The 15,959-nt window shown below is 37.8% G+C and overlaps 1 protein-coding gene across 1 annotated transcript in view; it reads left to right on the top strand.

Annotated features, from left to right (window-relative positions):
• The first annotated feature begins 2,684 nt into the window (after positions 1 to 2,684).
• cacng3b (calcium channel, voltage-dependent, gamma subunit 3b) overlaps positions 2,685 to 15,959 on the top strand; it is a 31,984-nt gene continuing 18,709 nt past the window's right edge. The window contains exon 1 of the mRNA XM_058771863.1: positions 2,685 to 3,684. Within this exon, the coding sequence (XP_058627846.1) occupies positions 3,474 to 3,684 (211 nt within the window). The 5' untranslated portion in view covers positions 2,685 to 3,473. The remainder of the gene's footprint in view (positions 3,685 to 15,959) is intronic.

The raw sequence follows: 15,959 nt of genomic DNA, 5'->3' as shown, positions 1-15,959 counted from the left end.
GGTGTTGGAATGGGATGGGGCTCTCCATTCACATATACATTATTATTATGGTCGTACTCTAATAATGACATTCCGTGATTTGTTTTGTAGATTTAGTATATTGACTGTTGTGTTGATGATCCGAGAGATTATAATGCTTTGTTAATTAAAGACTGTTGATATCAGGGGGACATCATCTGTTTGAGCATAATTATCAGCAAATATGTGACAAATCTGCAGCAAAGTTTCATTAGTAGCTAAAATTTGACGAATATTAATTACCCCCCTTGAAAAAAAACCCCTCATTGACCATTACTAATGGATCCAATTTCGATTCTTCTGAATGATTTATCTTTCTTAACCACTCATTTACTACATTTGAGGGAGAAATAGTAAGTATGAACAGTAACTATTTAAGGGGGATTTTCATGACACTGTTTTCAACTAAAAACAGAAAACTGTTAATGTGTTTTGGCCAACATGACAACTGCGTTTTGGGGACCTGAAAACACAAACTTTTGAAAACAGTTGTGAAAAAAAGTGCAAGTTTTTAAAAATGATACCATTATCGCCTCTGTGTAAAGGCATGTTGCGTTTAATGTGACATCGCCTACTGGTCTGGCATGCATAGTACAGTGTTTTCAGTCGTTTTTGCCTAATATGGATTAATAAGAATTAATACGGAATAATAAGAATTTTAAATGGGGGAAATATCATTATGAAATAAATGTTTTTCTCAAATACACGTTGGACACAATTACTAGCACCCCTAGAAATTCTTATGAGTAAAATATCTCTGAAGTATATTCCCATTCATATTCACAATTTTGAGCACTCCAGGGGGATTATGAACATTAAATTATCCAGCCATGGCTTCCTGTTTCACGGAAATATAAATAGGAGGGAAAACAAAGCCCAAATTCCCTTAATCATCCATCACAATGAGAAAAAACAAAGAATATAGTTCTGATGTGCAGCAAAAGATCATTGAGCTTCACAAATTAGTGAAGTGGCTTTAAGAAAAGAGCTAGAGCAGTAAAAATTCAGGGCAATAATTAAGAATTTCCAATCAACATAAAATGTTACGAAACTGCCTGGAAGAGGACGTGTGTCTATATCGTCCTAATGCACGCTGAGGAGGAGAGTTTGAGTGACTAAAGACTCTCCAAGGATCACAGCTGGAGAATTTCAGAAAATAGTTGAGTCTCGTGGTCAGAAAACCTTAAAAAAAAAATGGTCCAACAGCACCTACATCACCACATGTTGTTTGGGAGGGTTTCAAGAAAAATTCTCCTCGCTCATCCAAAAACAAACTCCAGCATATTCAGTTATCAGACACGACTGGAACTTCAAATAAGACTGGCTTCTGTGGTCAGATCAAACTAAAAAATGAGCTTTTTAGCAGCAAACACTCAAGATGGGTTTGGTGAGGGATAAAAAGTACCCCATGTGTAAAATGAAATATACTGCTGTATTTTTGATGTTGTGGGCCTATATTTCTGCTGGAGGTCCTGGACATCTTGTTCAGACACACGGCATCACTGATTCTATCAAATAACAACAGATAAAAAATCAATAAGTGACTGACTCTGTTACAAATCTTATAATGGGCCATGTTTGGATGTTCCAGCCGTACAATAATCCAAACAAAAACCTCAAAAACAACACAAAAATAGGTCACTGAGCACAAAACCAAGCTTCTGCTGGCCATTCCAGTCCTCTGACCTGAACCCTGTAGAAAATGAGTGAACTGAAGAGAAGAAGCACCAACATGGAGCTGGGAATCTAAAGGGTCTGGAGTGATTCTGGATGAAGGAATGGTCTCTGATCTCTCGTTCTATAACCTCATCAGGCATTATAGAAGAAAATTTAGAGCTGTTAAACTGACAAATGGAGGTTTCAAAAAGTATTGAATAAAAGGGTCCTGTTAATTGTGGCCAACGTGTATTAGAGAAAAACATTTATTTCATAATGATATTTCCCCCCATTTTAAATTCTTATTATCCAATAAAAGGTTAGATTTTTGTGAATTTTTTTAATAAAAGATCAAAAGGATTAACAATGCAGATTAATTTTCACAGCCTTCTTTGATCATATTTACCAAGGGTGCCAATATTTTTGGCCATGACTGTATGTGAGTCAGTCACCGATTAAATTCAGCGTTTTCTATTCGATTCACTAAAAAGAATCGGAAAATAAGAGTAATTTCTCTGAGAATTGTACCATGTTGGTCAATATGTTTACTTATTCACTAAAAAGAACAGAGAAAAGATTAATTCGCTAGTTGCTGCAGCCAGGCTACATTTTGCGCTGTAGATTCAGGATTTTCTTTAGAATAACAGAATCTGAAAAATAACATTTTTTTAGTGGTTCCAGACCCGATTAAAAAAAAAAAAAACAGTTCAATGCAAATCGTGCAACTTTCGATTGTACTGTCATCAACATATCCCTAGGCTATGAATTTAATGATCTATAAAACTCTCCGGAATTGCCCATGTGAAGGTCTCCATGGAGGAAATCATCGAAAATGTCTGTGGCTCTTTAAGGACGTTCCTGTTCTCCAGGGTCCGATTCTTCATGCATCGCTTCTTGCCCATATCTTTGCATATGAAGGCCTTAAGTAGCACATTGGTTGAGCCAGCGGCGCTGTGCGGGGAGAAACTCAGAGATTAGACGAGAGGCTTCGTCCATTCAGCAGCGCGGAGAGCAGCCAGCGCGCTCCGCTCCGCTCCCTCTGTGGGCGGTGTTTCAAACGAGCGGATTCGCGAGGAACGTGGGAGCTGTCATTGCTGTAAGACACATTTGCGGAGACCAGCATCACCGTTGACAGCAATTACAAGTGCTGGGATTACGTTCATTTAAACGATCACTTCTTGATAGGTGCCTTCATAACATGCTGCTCCACATATAATCAAATGAAATTTTCTTTAGATTCGCCAGATCTGAAGGGGAATTTTGGACAGACACAAGCTGATCATGAAGTGGGATATTTTACTCCTCTCTTGTGTTTTAGAGAAAAATACCGGATGCATCCGTTGAACGAAGGTATTTTACGCTGGATTAACAAAGGACAGTATTTTTGATACTTACTCTCCGCGCAAAAACACTGATTTATTGCCGTTTTGGGGAAACAAAGATGTTCTTGTGAATTCACAGGCGAAACATCGTGTCATTCGTTTAGCCTGGTGTCTCAATTGCAAAATGCTGTGGTGCTGATGAGAGACTGTTCCTCGATAACAGTTTTTTTCATCAACCCAGAATGACAAACAAATAGCTCTCCGCTTAAGCGATGGAAACACTGTGAGGTTTCTTACTGAACTTGAGAAGCAGCAACAGCGACTGCAACAGTCTCGACACCACAGAAATCAGCACATAATAATGGTATGGGCTTCTGAAGTCGATTGGAGCATGGAGTCCGCACACCAGGCAGGCTAGGAGGTTTTACGAGACACGCTAAGAACCTGTTTTGACCCCCCATCCTGAAATGAGGCAAAATGTTGATGTGTGACAGAGGAGTCCAAATGCTCATCACCACAGTGGGCGCGTTCGCCGCGTTCAGCCTGATGACTATCGCTGTGGGAACGGACTACTGGCTGTACTCAAGAGGAGTGTGCCGGGTCAAAAGTAATAACGAGAACGAGACGAGCAGGAAGAATGAGGAAGTCATGACCCACTCCGGACTGTGGAGAACCTGCTGTCTAGAAGGTAAGTAAGAGATTTTGTGTGCTTCTGAAAGTCCAAGTGGTCCAACTTATGTGCTTTCCCATCTATCTATCTATCTAGATTCGAGTAGACTTGCTTTTCTGGTACACTCTTTAAAATAAAGGTTCCAAAAGGGGGTTTTCACAGCGATGCCATAGAAGAACCGGTTTTGGTTCCCCAAAGAAGAACCTTGTTGACAAGTTCTTAAAAGAACCATGTTTTTGCTTTGTGTGAAGAACATTTTAGTAATATAAAGTACATTTTTTCCTACTGTGAAGAACCTTTTGTGGAATGAAAAGGTTGGTAAAGGTTCTTTTTGGAACCATTGATGACAACAAAGAACCTTTATTTTTAAGAGTGTGTAGACCATACACTTGTGTTCATTCTATCCTATATAACTGATGATTAAACTGAGGATTATTTAATGTGACACATTGGAAGCACTACTAACCTAAGTCTGTCACCAGAATTTATTTTTATGCTACAGTATTTAGTTCAGTCCTAACTGTTTAAATGATTTTTTCACAAATCGAGGCTTTTACATAGGCAGCACGATGATTGCAGCTGTCATATAACCAATAGATCAGGGCTAAATTGTCTAATTACTCACTTGTCAATTCAAAATAAGATAGGCAATCATATTGATTACCTTATATTGCAGTTCAATAAAAGCACTCTATTCTGTGAAGTATAAATGTCTCAGTATTGCAAGCTGTTGACACGGAACAGAATACTTGGCTAATGCTGCTGTTGTCATTGCAATAACGTTACCAATAAAGATAACATAAATAAATCTGTCCCTTACATAAAGGAAAGATTCTAGAAGCCTTAAAATGAAGAAAAATATATTTTTGGGGTGAATTGTATTCACTCATGGAGCTGTAATCAGCTAGTCCGTTATGTCAATCAAGATGCTCTGAACAGACTGTTGTCTCACCGCACACACAGAGCAGCTTGAAAAACCTTTTTGAGGGGAAATCAAAGTCAATTCAAACAAGAAGCCTCCAGCCTTACACCAGTACAGTGAGCGCAACAAAACAGCCTATGGAGTTTAAAACATACCCTGTTATTCAAATGTACATCATATACCCCCGAAACATGATGATGGCTTGTTCCTTTTGCTTATCCTCTTCCTCTGTTTTCCTCGTTTTCCTCCTTATCTTCTCTCTCTTTCCTTGCCTTTGTCCTCTGGATGGATTCATTTTAAATCCATGCAGTTTAGGTTTTGGCAGCCCTGACATTACTTGACTGGGAGCGAAATAATGTACTTCATAATGTCTTTTCAAACTTTGATTAATCTCCTGCCCCAGGGAATGCCAGAGAGGTGACATGACTGCAGTGTGATGGGAAGATCCTCATCTTTAATTGAAAGGGATGGGCGCAATCCAATAGATGTGGCCATGGCAGATTACACAAATCCAGTGATTGACTTTTCAGTATTAATTTAATTGAAGTGTATGTCACTGTCACCCAGTGCACAGATACCCACAGCCATATTTGATCCACTTTAAATCTCAAAAAGATTCTCATGATTTATTTGCTTAATATCAATGAGGGATTGATCCGTCTTAGTAGAAACCTATCACTCTGAGTCATGGTCTAGGCTTGTCTGTACATAAATCTTTGAGGAAGGTAATAATGAGGCTTTCTGCTGGACAAGACTACATGACTACTCTCTGAATATAACCTTCAAGAGTGTGCTGCTCTACGGCCTATCACTTCATGCGTGACGGCTTTGCTTTGCCTGTTGATGTTATTTAAAATCAACATTGACCCTTTTTACTTTCACATTTCTGGTCTTATTGCAGCGAAAAAAATGTTGGCCTAAGTAATCTTGAGTTTAAATATCATTACTTACTCTTAATGGAAACAACTTTCCTGTTGTGATGACATCACCTAGGCCATGCAACCTAGTTGATAATGTTAACCAATAGCCAAAAAGGTATGTAGACACATTTTAGCAAACTCTCATTCGGTCTGCCTCCATTCTGGTATGAAATGCCTCCTTATCACAATCCAATTAATTCTCGATTGATAAAATCAAGTTTCTGCCCTCATTAAATAGTCTTTCTTGATCAGAAATGTGTTGAATTATGAAGATAAAAAGGATTGTGGAAACCAATTCAGATTGACTTTAAAAATATTTTCCTTTATACACGTTGACTTATTGTTCTTGAGAGATTTGGCCTCTTTGTGATTACTGGTTTTGTGTTTGAAATGATAGTTGAAAATTCTGTCATCATTTACTCACCCTCAAGTAATTTTTTAGCTGAACACACACACACACACACACACACACAAAAAGATATCATGAAGATCCATTTTGTTTTTGTCCATAAATTGAAAGTTTCTCTGCAGCTTTTTTTTTTAGACCTTTTATGGACTTTCATTGACTTTGACAAAAAAACAAATTTACAGACATTTCTCAAAATATGTTCTTTTTTATGTTCCAGAAAGATACATGTTTGGAATGACGTGTTTGAGTAACACTTTCATTTTTGCGTGAACTATTACTTTTGATCGTTTAGATCAGGGTTCCTCAAATCTTACCCTGGAGGGCCAATCCACTGCAGAGTTTAGCTCCAACCCTGATCAAACTCACCTGTCTGTGATTTTCTAATGATCCTGAAGACATTGATTAGCATGTTCAGGTGTGTTTGACTAGGGTTACAGCTAAACTCAGCAGGAAAGTGGATCTCGTGGGCCAGATTTGAGGATCCCTGGTTTAGATGCTTATAAATTTACGAGTAAAGCATCAGAAGAGAGCTGTTTGCACTGAGAAAGTAAACTGAACAGGTGTACCGGTGCTTATTATTGAATAGCCATGAGTGCAACAGTAGTGTTAGGGAGGGAGTGTAAATTTGTGTTCGTGTTTTCGGTAGTTTGTCAAGTCACACCATCTTTGTCTTCAGCCTCCTTACATGTCCAGCAGCCAGGTGTGTTAAACACTCTGGGGGAGTTCATCAAGTACAGCTCTGTGTGCCAATATGTAAATAGCTGTGTCTCTGCAGGAGGTCTAAACAGCAGCACTGATCGAGAAGCTGGAAAAGCTGTGAAATAAAGTGTGACTTGGATTTGATGGGCCGCTTAAGAACACGATTCTTACCACATAATTACAGTTTAAATGCCAAAGGCTGATGGTACAGTCATATGTTTAAAGCAAACATCATGTCAGACCATTAGAATTCATATGAATGATATGAATCAGCACAAGAATGTGATTCACTGCTCCAATTTTTCATTGAAACACACAGTTACCAAAAGGCATAACTTTATAAGCCCTGTTCTTTTCCAGATTATCCTTTATTGTCTTTTTTTTTGTTTGTTTTTTTATGTATGGGGTTACAAAGACCCCCGTGATTTACACTACTGTTCAAAAGTTTAAAGGTCAGTAAGAGTTGTTTTTACTTTTGATGTTACAAACAAAAAAATGTTGTTCTTTTGAACTTTTTATTAATCTAAGATGCCTAAAAATATAAAATATCATGGTTTTCAAAAAAATATTAAACAAAACAACCATTTTTAAAATGATAATAAGAAATTATGAAAAAATGTTTCTTGAGCATATTAGCATATTAGAATAACCAGCATATTAGAATGATTTCTGAAGGATCATGTGACACTGAAGACTGCTGAAAATTCAGCTTTGCCATTACAGGAATAAATAAAAAATTTTTAAAATACATTAAAATAGAAAAGAGTTGTTTTCTGAACATTACTGTTTTTCTGTATTTTTCATTAAATGAATGCAGTAAGCATAAGAGACGTGTAACTTCAAAAATCTTACTGGTTGTTTATGTCTAAAAATAATAATAGTAATTTCAAAACAAACCTTTCAGAATTATTTTAATATGCTCCTCTTATCTAATCAAAAACCCAGTCAGCAGATAATTCTGAAGCTTTAACCATCTGTTTTATCATTAAGTAGACATGCACTTTTAGACATGCTACTTTTATTAATTCCAGTAATTCTAATAAAGAAATACATATCAAAATAAATCAAATAAACAACTGGCAGGAGTTTATTTGTACAGTGTCAGAGAATTGAGCATGTGAAAATCCATTACATTTAATCTTGTTTTATATCTTGGGTCTGTGAGACCCAAACAGAAATGATGTAACATTTTTCAGAGGAGAATTTTGGAAGCGCAAGTTAAAATTGTGTTCATAATCAATTCTCAGAAGATTAGGAAAAGTCAAGAAGTATCAGCCCGATCCTTTAATATGAAGTATAATTTTCACGCTATTAAATTGGCCTCGAGGCCTCCCAAACAGAACACGAGGGTTAAATTTATGGCGTGTTGCAGCGCATGTCATCATAGGGAGACGTATCAGCAGTTATGTACGTAATAATAAGGGAACGCTCCGCTGGAATTTAACATGGGTTCATATGCTGAATGGAGGTGTAAGATTAATGCAGTACGTCCTCAAGTGCAGGTGGATCTCAGGGGAACGGTTTGGCCGTGCTCAGGATAAATGATGACCTGGGAACTGAGGTAAGGAGGGGGAGAGAGAAGCAAAGCAGGGAGTGATGAAGAGGGACTCTTCCTTCCAAGTGTGCACCCAAGCAAAGCCTGTCTCATACACTCTCATCACGCACACACATCTCCTTGGAAACCAGCCGCTCCCGCCTGCGAGATAGGCCCACTGCTCTATCTCCATACCTTCCCCCATCCTCATCCTCCTCCCCTTGTTCACGTAAGCTTTGGAGAAACAGAAACACGAAATGCTGGCCGGCCAACACATGGCTCCTCAAACATGTGTCAAACATGCATGGAGAGATGCACACGCATGAGTGCACATATTGAGAAATGGACAGTGGGCAACAATGTGAACATAGAACCTCATAAGCACGTACACTGCCACTCGGGACACTTCGCAGGAACGCGGCCCTGTGTTTTTGCCTTTTTAATGTGCACTAAAGGTGCGAGTGAGGGCTGTTAGACTGGGAACAAAAGGTTGGGCTAATACACACGGCTACAGTGGACTTCATTTATTATGGCAGTGGTAATGGAAGAAACTTGTCAGCACTTTGCAGTACATTGTTGAAATACACTTTTTATCTATACGCTAGCAGAATTTTTTTTTTTTTTTTTGGTGGCAATTTGAATGAGCAGAAGAAATTAATAATGAATGTTTCTTTGTGTTAAAGCCCAGTCAGTATAACAGTCAGATATGCTGTCACCATTTTCCTTTAGTGCCGCTGACATGAGCTCCTACACGTCTTTGTGTAAAGACTTATGGGGGAATGTGAAGAGACTTCCTGATTGTAAATGACGACGAGTAAGCAGCCTATTCTTTCTGGTGAAGTATATATGTGATGATGTACTCTGCCCCGAGCTGTGGTTTATTTTTTGTGATAATGGCCAACTGACTTTACATTATCCAACTTATAACACAACTACCCACCAAATAAATCAATATGTGGATATTAAATATTGATTAGTTGAAATTTATAACTTGTGCTATTCAAAACAATCAGCCTGTAATTAAGACAATGATAATTAAAGTACATACAGTGTTGTCATGGACGATGGCAAATACTAAGAAATATCTGACTCCCGAATGACCAATTAGACTCGTATATTCCAGAGAGCGTTGGGTCTCATTCATTAGTATTTATGTGGATTATTCATTAAAAAAGATTACTTTTATTCAGCAAGTGATGTTGATAAAAGTGACAGTAAAACATTTTAAAAAATCATATTATGTCTATTTCAAGTAAATAAATGCTTTTCTTTTGTACTTTTTATTCATCAAAGAAACAAGAAAAAGTATCATGGTTTCCACAAAAACAGTAAAATGTACAGCAAAAAATTAATAAATAAAATGCCAACATTAATAATAATAAGAAAATGTATTAATAATTGTGCATCATTTCAGCATATTAGAATAATTTCTGAATGATCATGTGACACTGAAGACTGGGGTAAGGACTGCTGAAAATTCAGCTTTAGAAATAAATCACATTTCACAAAAATTAAAAAGGAAACCAGTTCTTTTAAATTGGAATAATATTTCACAATATTATGGTTTTTACAATATTTTTGATCCAATAAATTCAGCATTTGCGAGCATAAGAGGCTTCTTTCAAAAACATAAAATCTTAATTATTCCAAAGTCCAAAATTAATTAGATTTCGGCATGCATGTAGTTTCAGTTGCTCCTACATTTTATTTTATTTTTTGGTAAATTTAGAATAAATTTCAGTATGAAAGTTAGTGATGAATCATGATTTGTTTGTGAAAAGGTTCATATGCATAGTTAGTGACGCATTGTCTATTCCAGAGTATTGTCTAGTATGTGTATACATTGGGAAACTCAGGGACCGTTTTAGTCCCACATTCCTCACTGTTTTTGGAGTGTAAGGCATTGCTAAAAGTACAGCGTATACCCACCATGCACTGTGACAAACTGCAAAAGAGCACAATTTTGTACAGGCTGGGCTTCTGAAACCATGCAACGTTTAGCAAACCGATGTATTAATATCTAATGCCATGCAAAATCAATACAATATTGATGGTAGTTTATCCCTCCGTGACAGTGTGTTGATTTGATGTGGTGGGTACATGGCGTCCTGTGAAGCCGGCAGGAGAATGTGGACCATAGTGAGTCACTGCTGTTCCAGGCTCCTGCCTGTGATGCTGTCTCTGCCCCTGGCTGCGATGACCTTTGTGAGGCAAATTACTCTTGATGGATCCTCTAACAGCATTGGTTAAGCTTGCAAAAATAGCTCCCCATGTCTCCTCCCCATCTCAGAGGCTCAGCGACCAGAGATAACACGGCTGGCCCGACTCCTGTGGGCCGAGCTGGAGGAAGTGAGGTTACATTCATACGGAGCTGCGCCAGATTTTACGAAAATGTGTTTTTGGGTTAACTAGTCTTAGTTTTGGGTTTATTAGTCTCAAAGCTTACACATCACTGATCAAAGACTGGTGACCCATAATAGGGTTTTCAACGAGGAGGAGTGATTGTATATTTTATATGTGCTGTTATTTGAAAGACATTCACTAAGGAGCGTGATATAGTTTTATGGCTGTCGTCAGGCCCTCTGCTGACCCAAAACACTCTCTTTTGGACACATGCCTGCTGTATACAGTACATAAATACGCACACATATTCATACAGACCTGCCAGAGATACTGAGTGGCTCACATTAGCTTGAGATGAAGTGCCAGGGCTAGGATGGATTTCATATTGGTTACTGTGAAAGGGAGAGTGTGGAATAAAGTAAGAGACTATACTATATTGACGAGAGGGACAGGGTGCCAAGAGAAACCAGGCCTGAAAAATCTGTTTGTGCAAACACTTTTCAATGAGTGTTGATTTAGGTGATAACAGGGCTTCTGAGAATGTGTTGCTGGCAATCCGTCTTTGTGTGCGTGGCCTATTTGCTCTGCCACTAGTATTGTCACTTTGTTGACGCTCACAAAGGAGACTGTCATAAAGGCAAAGTATTTGAATGCATTAATCAATATTTTTTACACTTTTTGCATAGTTTGATAGACATTAATAAATGCTGTTCATTGTTAGTATTAGACTTCATTACTGCAAGTATGCTTGTTACTGTGTTCTGAGTATATAAAAACGTTTGGAAAGTAGAGGGATGTGTGATATAGGGGTTCCATTTAAATTATCAGCTGATATAATAGAGACTTGTTAAGTTATTAGTATCAGCCAATTTCGGGTATTAAGTCAAGTCAAGTCACCTTTATTTATATAGCGTTTTTAACAATACAGATTGTGTCAAAGCAGCTTTACAATATTAAGGAAAATTGTGTGTAATAATGCTAAATTTATTATTGTATTATTTTACATTGCTGGCTTATTTCCCTCATTTTTAGATTTTGATTACCTTTGCCATCAAAGGCTCACTTAAAGTTAATCTTTAAATAATTTAATACTGTTAAATGTAATCTTTAGCAAAAGTGTATGAATATAAATTTTGTTGTGATGCCTAAATTCACTCATTTTTAGTGCTTTATTTTTTTATTTTTTTTATTTATATATAGTATATAATTTTAATTTTGTCCATTTATTGATTATGAGCCATGAAAATAATTATTGGCTTATCAAATGATTAAAGGAACTCTCCGCTTTTTTTGAAAATAGGCTCATTTTCCAACTCCCCTAGAGTTAAACAGTTTAGTTTTACTGTTTTTGAATCCATTCAGCCGATCTCCGATCTTTTAGCTTAGCATAGCATAAATCATTGAATCGGATTAGACCATTAGCATCTCACTGAAAAATGACCAAAGAGTTTTGATAATTTTCCTATTTAATGCTTGACTCTTCTGATTAGATTCAATGATCTAAGCTAAGCTAAAAGTGCTACCGCCAGACCCGGAGATCGGCTGAATGGAATTGAAAACAGTAAAACTCAACTATTTATCTCTAGGGGAGTTGGAAAATGAGCCTATTTTCAAAAAAAGTGGAGTGTTCCTTTAAGGCTGAGAAACTGAATATCTGTTTCTTCCTGTTTTTCACACACACACACACACACACAATGTTTTCACATCAAACAATATTTTCTATCCCCTAACCTTAAACCTACCCCTTACAGAAAACCTGTTTGTATTGTTACACTTTCAGATAAACATAATTTAGTCATGTTTTCCCTCCCACAATGTCAAAAATTTCAAGTTTTACTATCCTTGTGGGGACATTTGTACACACACACACACACACAAATATTTTGAAGTATGTTTATTTCACTCTCATAGTTGTAAATATATAATAATTTATGTATTTATTTATATTATATTTCACGTTTTAAAGTCGACGTGAAAGTAAAATTCATTCAACTTCATCTAATTTCTAAATGCATGCAGCTGATGATCTTATTGTGCAAGATTCATTTGTGAATGCGTATATATATATATATATATGTGTGTGTGTGTGTTTTTAATACAAATCTTTATTAAATGTGTTATAACTTGATCTTCCAGTGAAAAAACAGACTTCTCTCTAGTAAAGTATGCAGGACTTCTCAAGTCATTTTGTCCAAGACGCCTCTTTCTTACAGTAGCCTCCATCCAATCAACAGCCGATGGATAGAACAAAGTTCTGCCCTACATTTTTTTCTGATTAGTAATTTGTTTCACTTGGATGTACGACAAAATAAAGACCTCTGTTTCATCAAAACTTTACAACTAGGTTAGGGACACGAGCAGGACAATAAAATCTACATAAAAGGCACTTGTAAAAACTTTCCGTGATAGTTTTTTATGTGACCTTCATATAAAAGAACAAGAGATTTAAAGTTATGTTTCTAGTTTCAACCCCTGGAATGTACTGTACAAGTGCCTGTAGTTGAAGAAACACTCATATGCAAGTGTGCATGCATGCCCACACAATCGTTACATCTAAATACTGAGCTTTGTCTGACACTAACAACAATATAGGTCCAGCAGTCCCAAGGTCCTTTGCGGTGTCAGACACAGACTTTCACACTCCTTGGGCAAGCATTGATTGTGCTGGCCTCTCGGGGGTTTCTCTTAATGTACTTAGAGCTCAATAGTATCGCTATAGCTCTTCAAAGCAGAACCCACACCGGCCCGTCCACACAAGTCACCACAAGAATTATTGTGGCTTTGGCAATGAATAAGTGTCTTCAATATCTGCAGCATGTCCACCTGCGGGGTTTCATAAGCTCACCGCCGAACAATAGTTATGGCTGTGTCCCTGTTTTTATGAGCAATCCGTCTTGTGTTTCTGCGATCTCCTTGTGTATTGTGATTAGGAAGCCCGCTGAAAAAGCCGTGTTCCTCCCCTGTGTTATTAAGTGCCGTTATCTCCCTTAAGCCCCGGTTGTTTACTCCCTTGCATCCACTCATGTGGAACAATTTTTGGCACATTTCATGTAGATGTCCAGCGCTATTCCCGAGCTCTTGTATGATACGTATTTTATTAGGGATAGTGGGAAAGCAAAGGGATCAGGGAGGGTTAGAACTGAATATTGATGTGTATGTGTCGACTTCACCTCTGCGTGAATATGGGCAGTGCTGCAAGAGTGTTAACAAGCCAAATAAGTCCATTAAACTCGATGTTGGCCCGTGCCTGAGGAGACCTCTCTGTGGAGAAGGGGCTGGCAGGATCCTTTGGCTGGCTTGCGCAGGCAGCTTCCTCCTTTTCATGGAAAACTAAATCAAGCATGTTGGCTCTGAAGAATAGCCATGAGATGAACGCCATTCGATGTGTGTCAGAAAAAAGTGCTTTCACAGCAATCACAGCGTCAGCTCTGGCTGCTGTTGGACTCACATGTACGTACCAGCTGACTTTGAGTCCCTCCCATACGTAGCAGAACGCTCCTCATCCTTCAGATCAGGCTCCGATGGTGTCGGGCAAATGTTTATCGGCCGAACATACGGCCTTTTAGGATTTACCCCCCACACAAAATGTGTTCACTTTCATGGTTCGGCTGTCATGTGTTGTGCAGTAAGCCCAAATATTCATGAGCTCTGTCTTTGGCAACCAAAAGACAAGATGGTCTCATTGAATTACAAATAGGGAGCACAGCCCACTTTAGATGAATACTGTCATTCCTCTGTCGAAGCGCTTTGGCCTTGCTGGGGTGAGTTAGCAGTTTGCAACCCATCAAACTGGTGAAGTTCAGGCCAGGTTTGGGTCAGTTTTTCATGTATAACTGGTGTTTTTATAATTGTTTTAGGAAAATTTCAGTAAATTATAAAAGACAGTAAATTATGTCATCATATACTCACCCCCATGTCCTTACAAACATGTATGACCGTTATTATTTCAAATACAGAAGAAACATTAAAATGAAACTTCAATATGGGTTTTTTGAAAAGACATATGTCATACAGGTTTGGAATGACATGAAGGTGAGGAAATGATGAATTACTTATCTAAGCAATTTTATACTTTTTGGGTGAACTGTCACTATTTTTTTCCTGATGCATGAAAGTAAATATACTGACATATACAGCAGTTCAAAAGTTTGGGGCCATTAAGATTAAAAATTTTTATTTTTTTTTTGCATGAACAAATTAATACTTTTATTCAGTAAATTATAATGTGATTACTAAATGATAGTAAATACATTTATAATGTTACAACATAATAATAAATGCTATTCATTTGAACTTTCTGTTGTGTATGTAAAAAAATGTATGTAAGCATTTCACAGTTTTCAACATTTCAACAGTAAAAAGAAATGTTTCTTGAGCTTCAAATCAGCATATTAGAATGATTTCTGAAGGATCATGTGACACCGAAGACTGGAGTAATGATGCTGAAAATTCAGCTTCGACATCGCAAGAATAAATGACATTTTAAAATATATTCAAATTGAAAACAGGTATTTTATATTACACAATAATACTATTTTACTGTATTTATGATCAAATAAATGCATCTTTGATGAGCCTTAGAGAAAAAAAAAATTATTCTAATTATCAAATATACAAACAATATGATACAATATGATTTTTTCTTGGAAATTACATTGCTAATCCACTTCCAAGGGGGCACTTGGTTTGAATGGGCTTGACACTTCTGGAAGGAAATGAAGAGATATTGTCCTGGAGTGATGTAAACCTGAACCCCTCAGCTTAGACTATTCAGGCCCTGAGAGGCATTCAAGAGCCCCTGCCGTTCTTGAGGAAGTGGCTGCCTGTATCAGCTGCTGCACAACCCCTCTACCCTTCTTCTGAAGTGTGCTGTCATTTGAAAAGACTCCATTTAATGGAAAAGACCATAGCAGAAGTAGCCGACTTAAACAAACAAGAATAGTTATTGGGCCCTGCTGAGACAACAGTAATAAGCAGCTAACGGCATCTGAGTGTGCGGGCGAGCGGGAGAGAGGAGGGGGCATGCGATGCCACAAGTGGAAGAAGATTGCCTCTTGTACAATTTGAAGTCTTTCAGCCCCATCCCAGTTGTCTTGGACAGGCCATATTGCACATTATTACCCCATGTCTCCGCTTATCGCAGAGCTAGAATAAAGCGTTCCTTGCCTTGTTATGTTTAGTTGAATTAGCGGGCTGGTAAGTGAGCCTCTCGTGTTGGTAGGAATATTATTGTGCAAAGATATCGTGCCCTGTGGAGGATCATTAAAACCATGCCTAATAAATGTGGATGACTCACCGTGTCAAAACCATTAGGCCAATCAGTCTCTCTGCAAGCTGGGCCTTAATTTTCAGACTCTACCTGCAAAATTAAACACACGCAGATCATTAAAAGCAGCAGAAAGGTGCAGTGTTGTCGCCTGAGCAGTGATTACTGTCACACTCTGACTAGCATGAGCCCATGCTAGC

Source organism: Onychostoma macrolepis, chromosome 03 (assembly GCF_012432095.1).
Source record: "Onychostoma macrolepis isolate SWU-2019 chromosome 03, ASM1243209v1, whole genome shotgun sequence".
NCBI classification, from domain to species: domain Eukaryota; kingdom Metazoa; phylum Chordata; class Actinopteri; order Cypriniformes; family Cyprinidae; genus Onychostoma; species Onychostoma macrolepis.
This window is presented reverse-complemented; position numbering and strand designations above follow the sequence as displayed.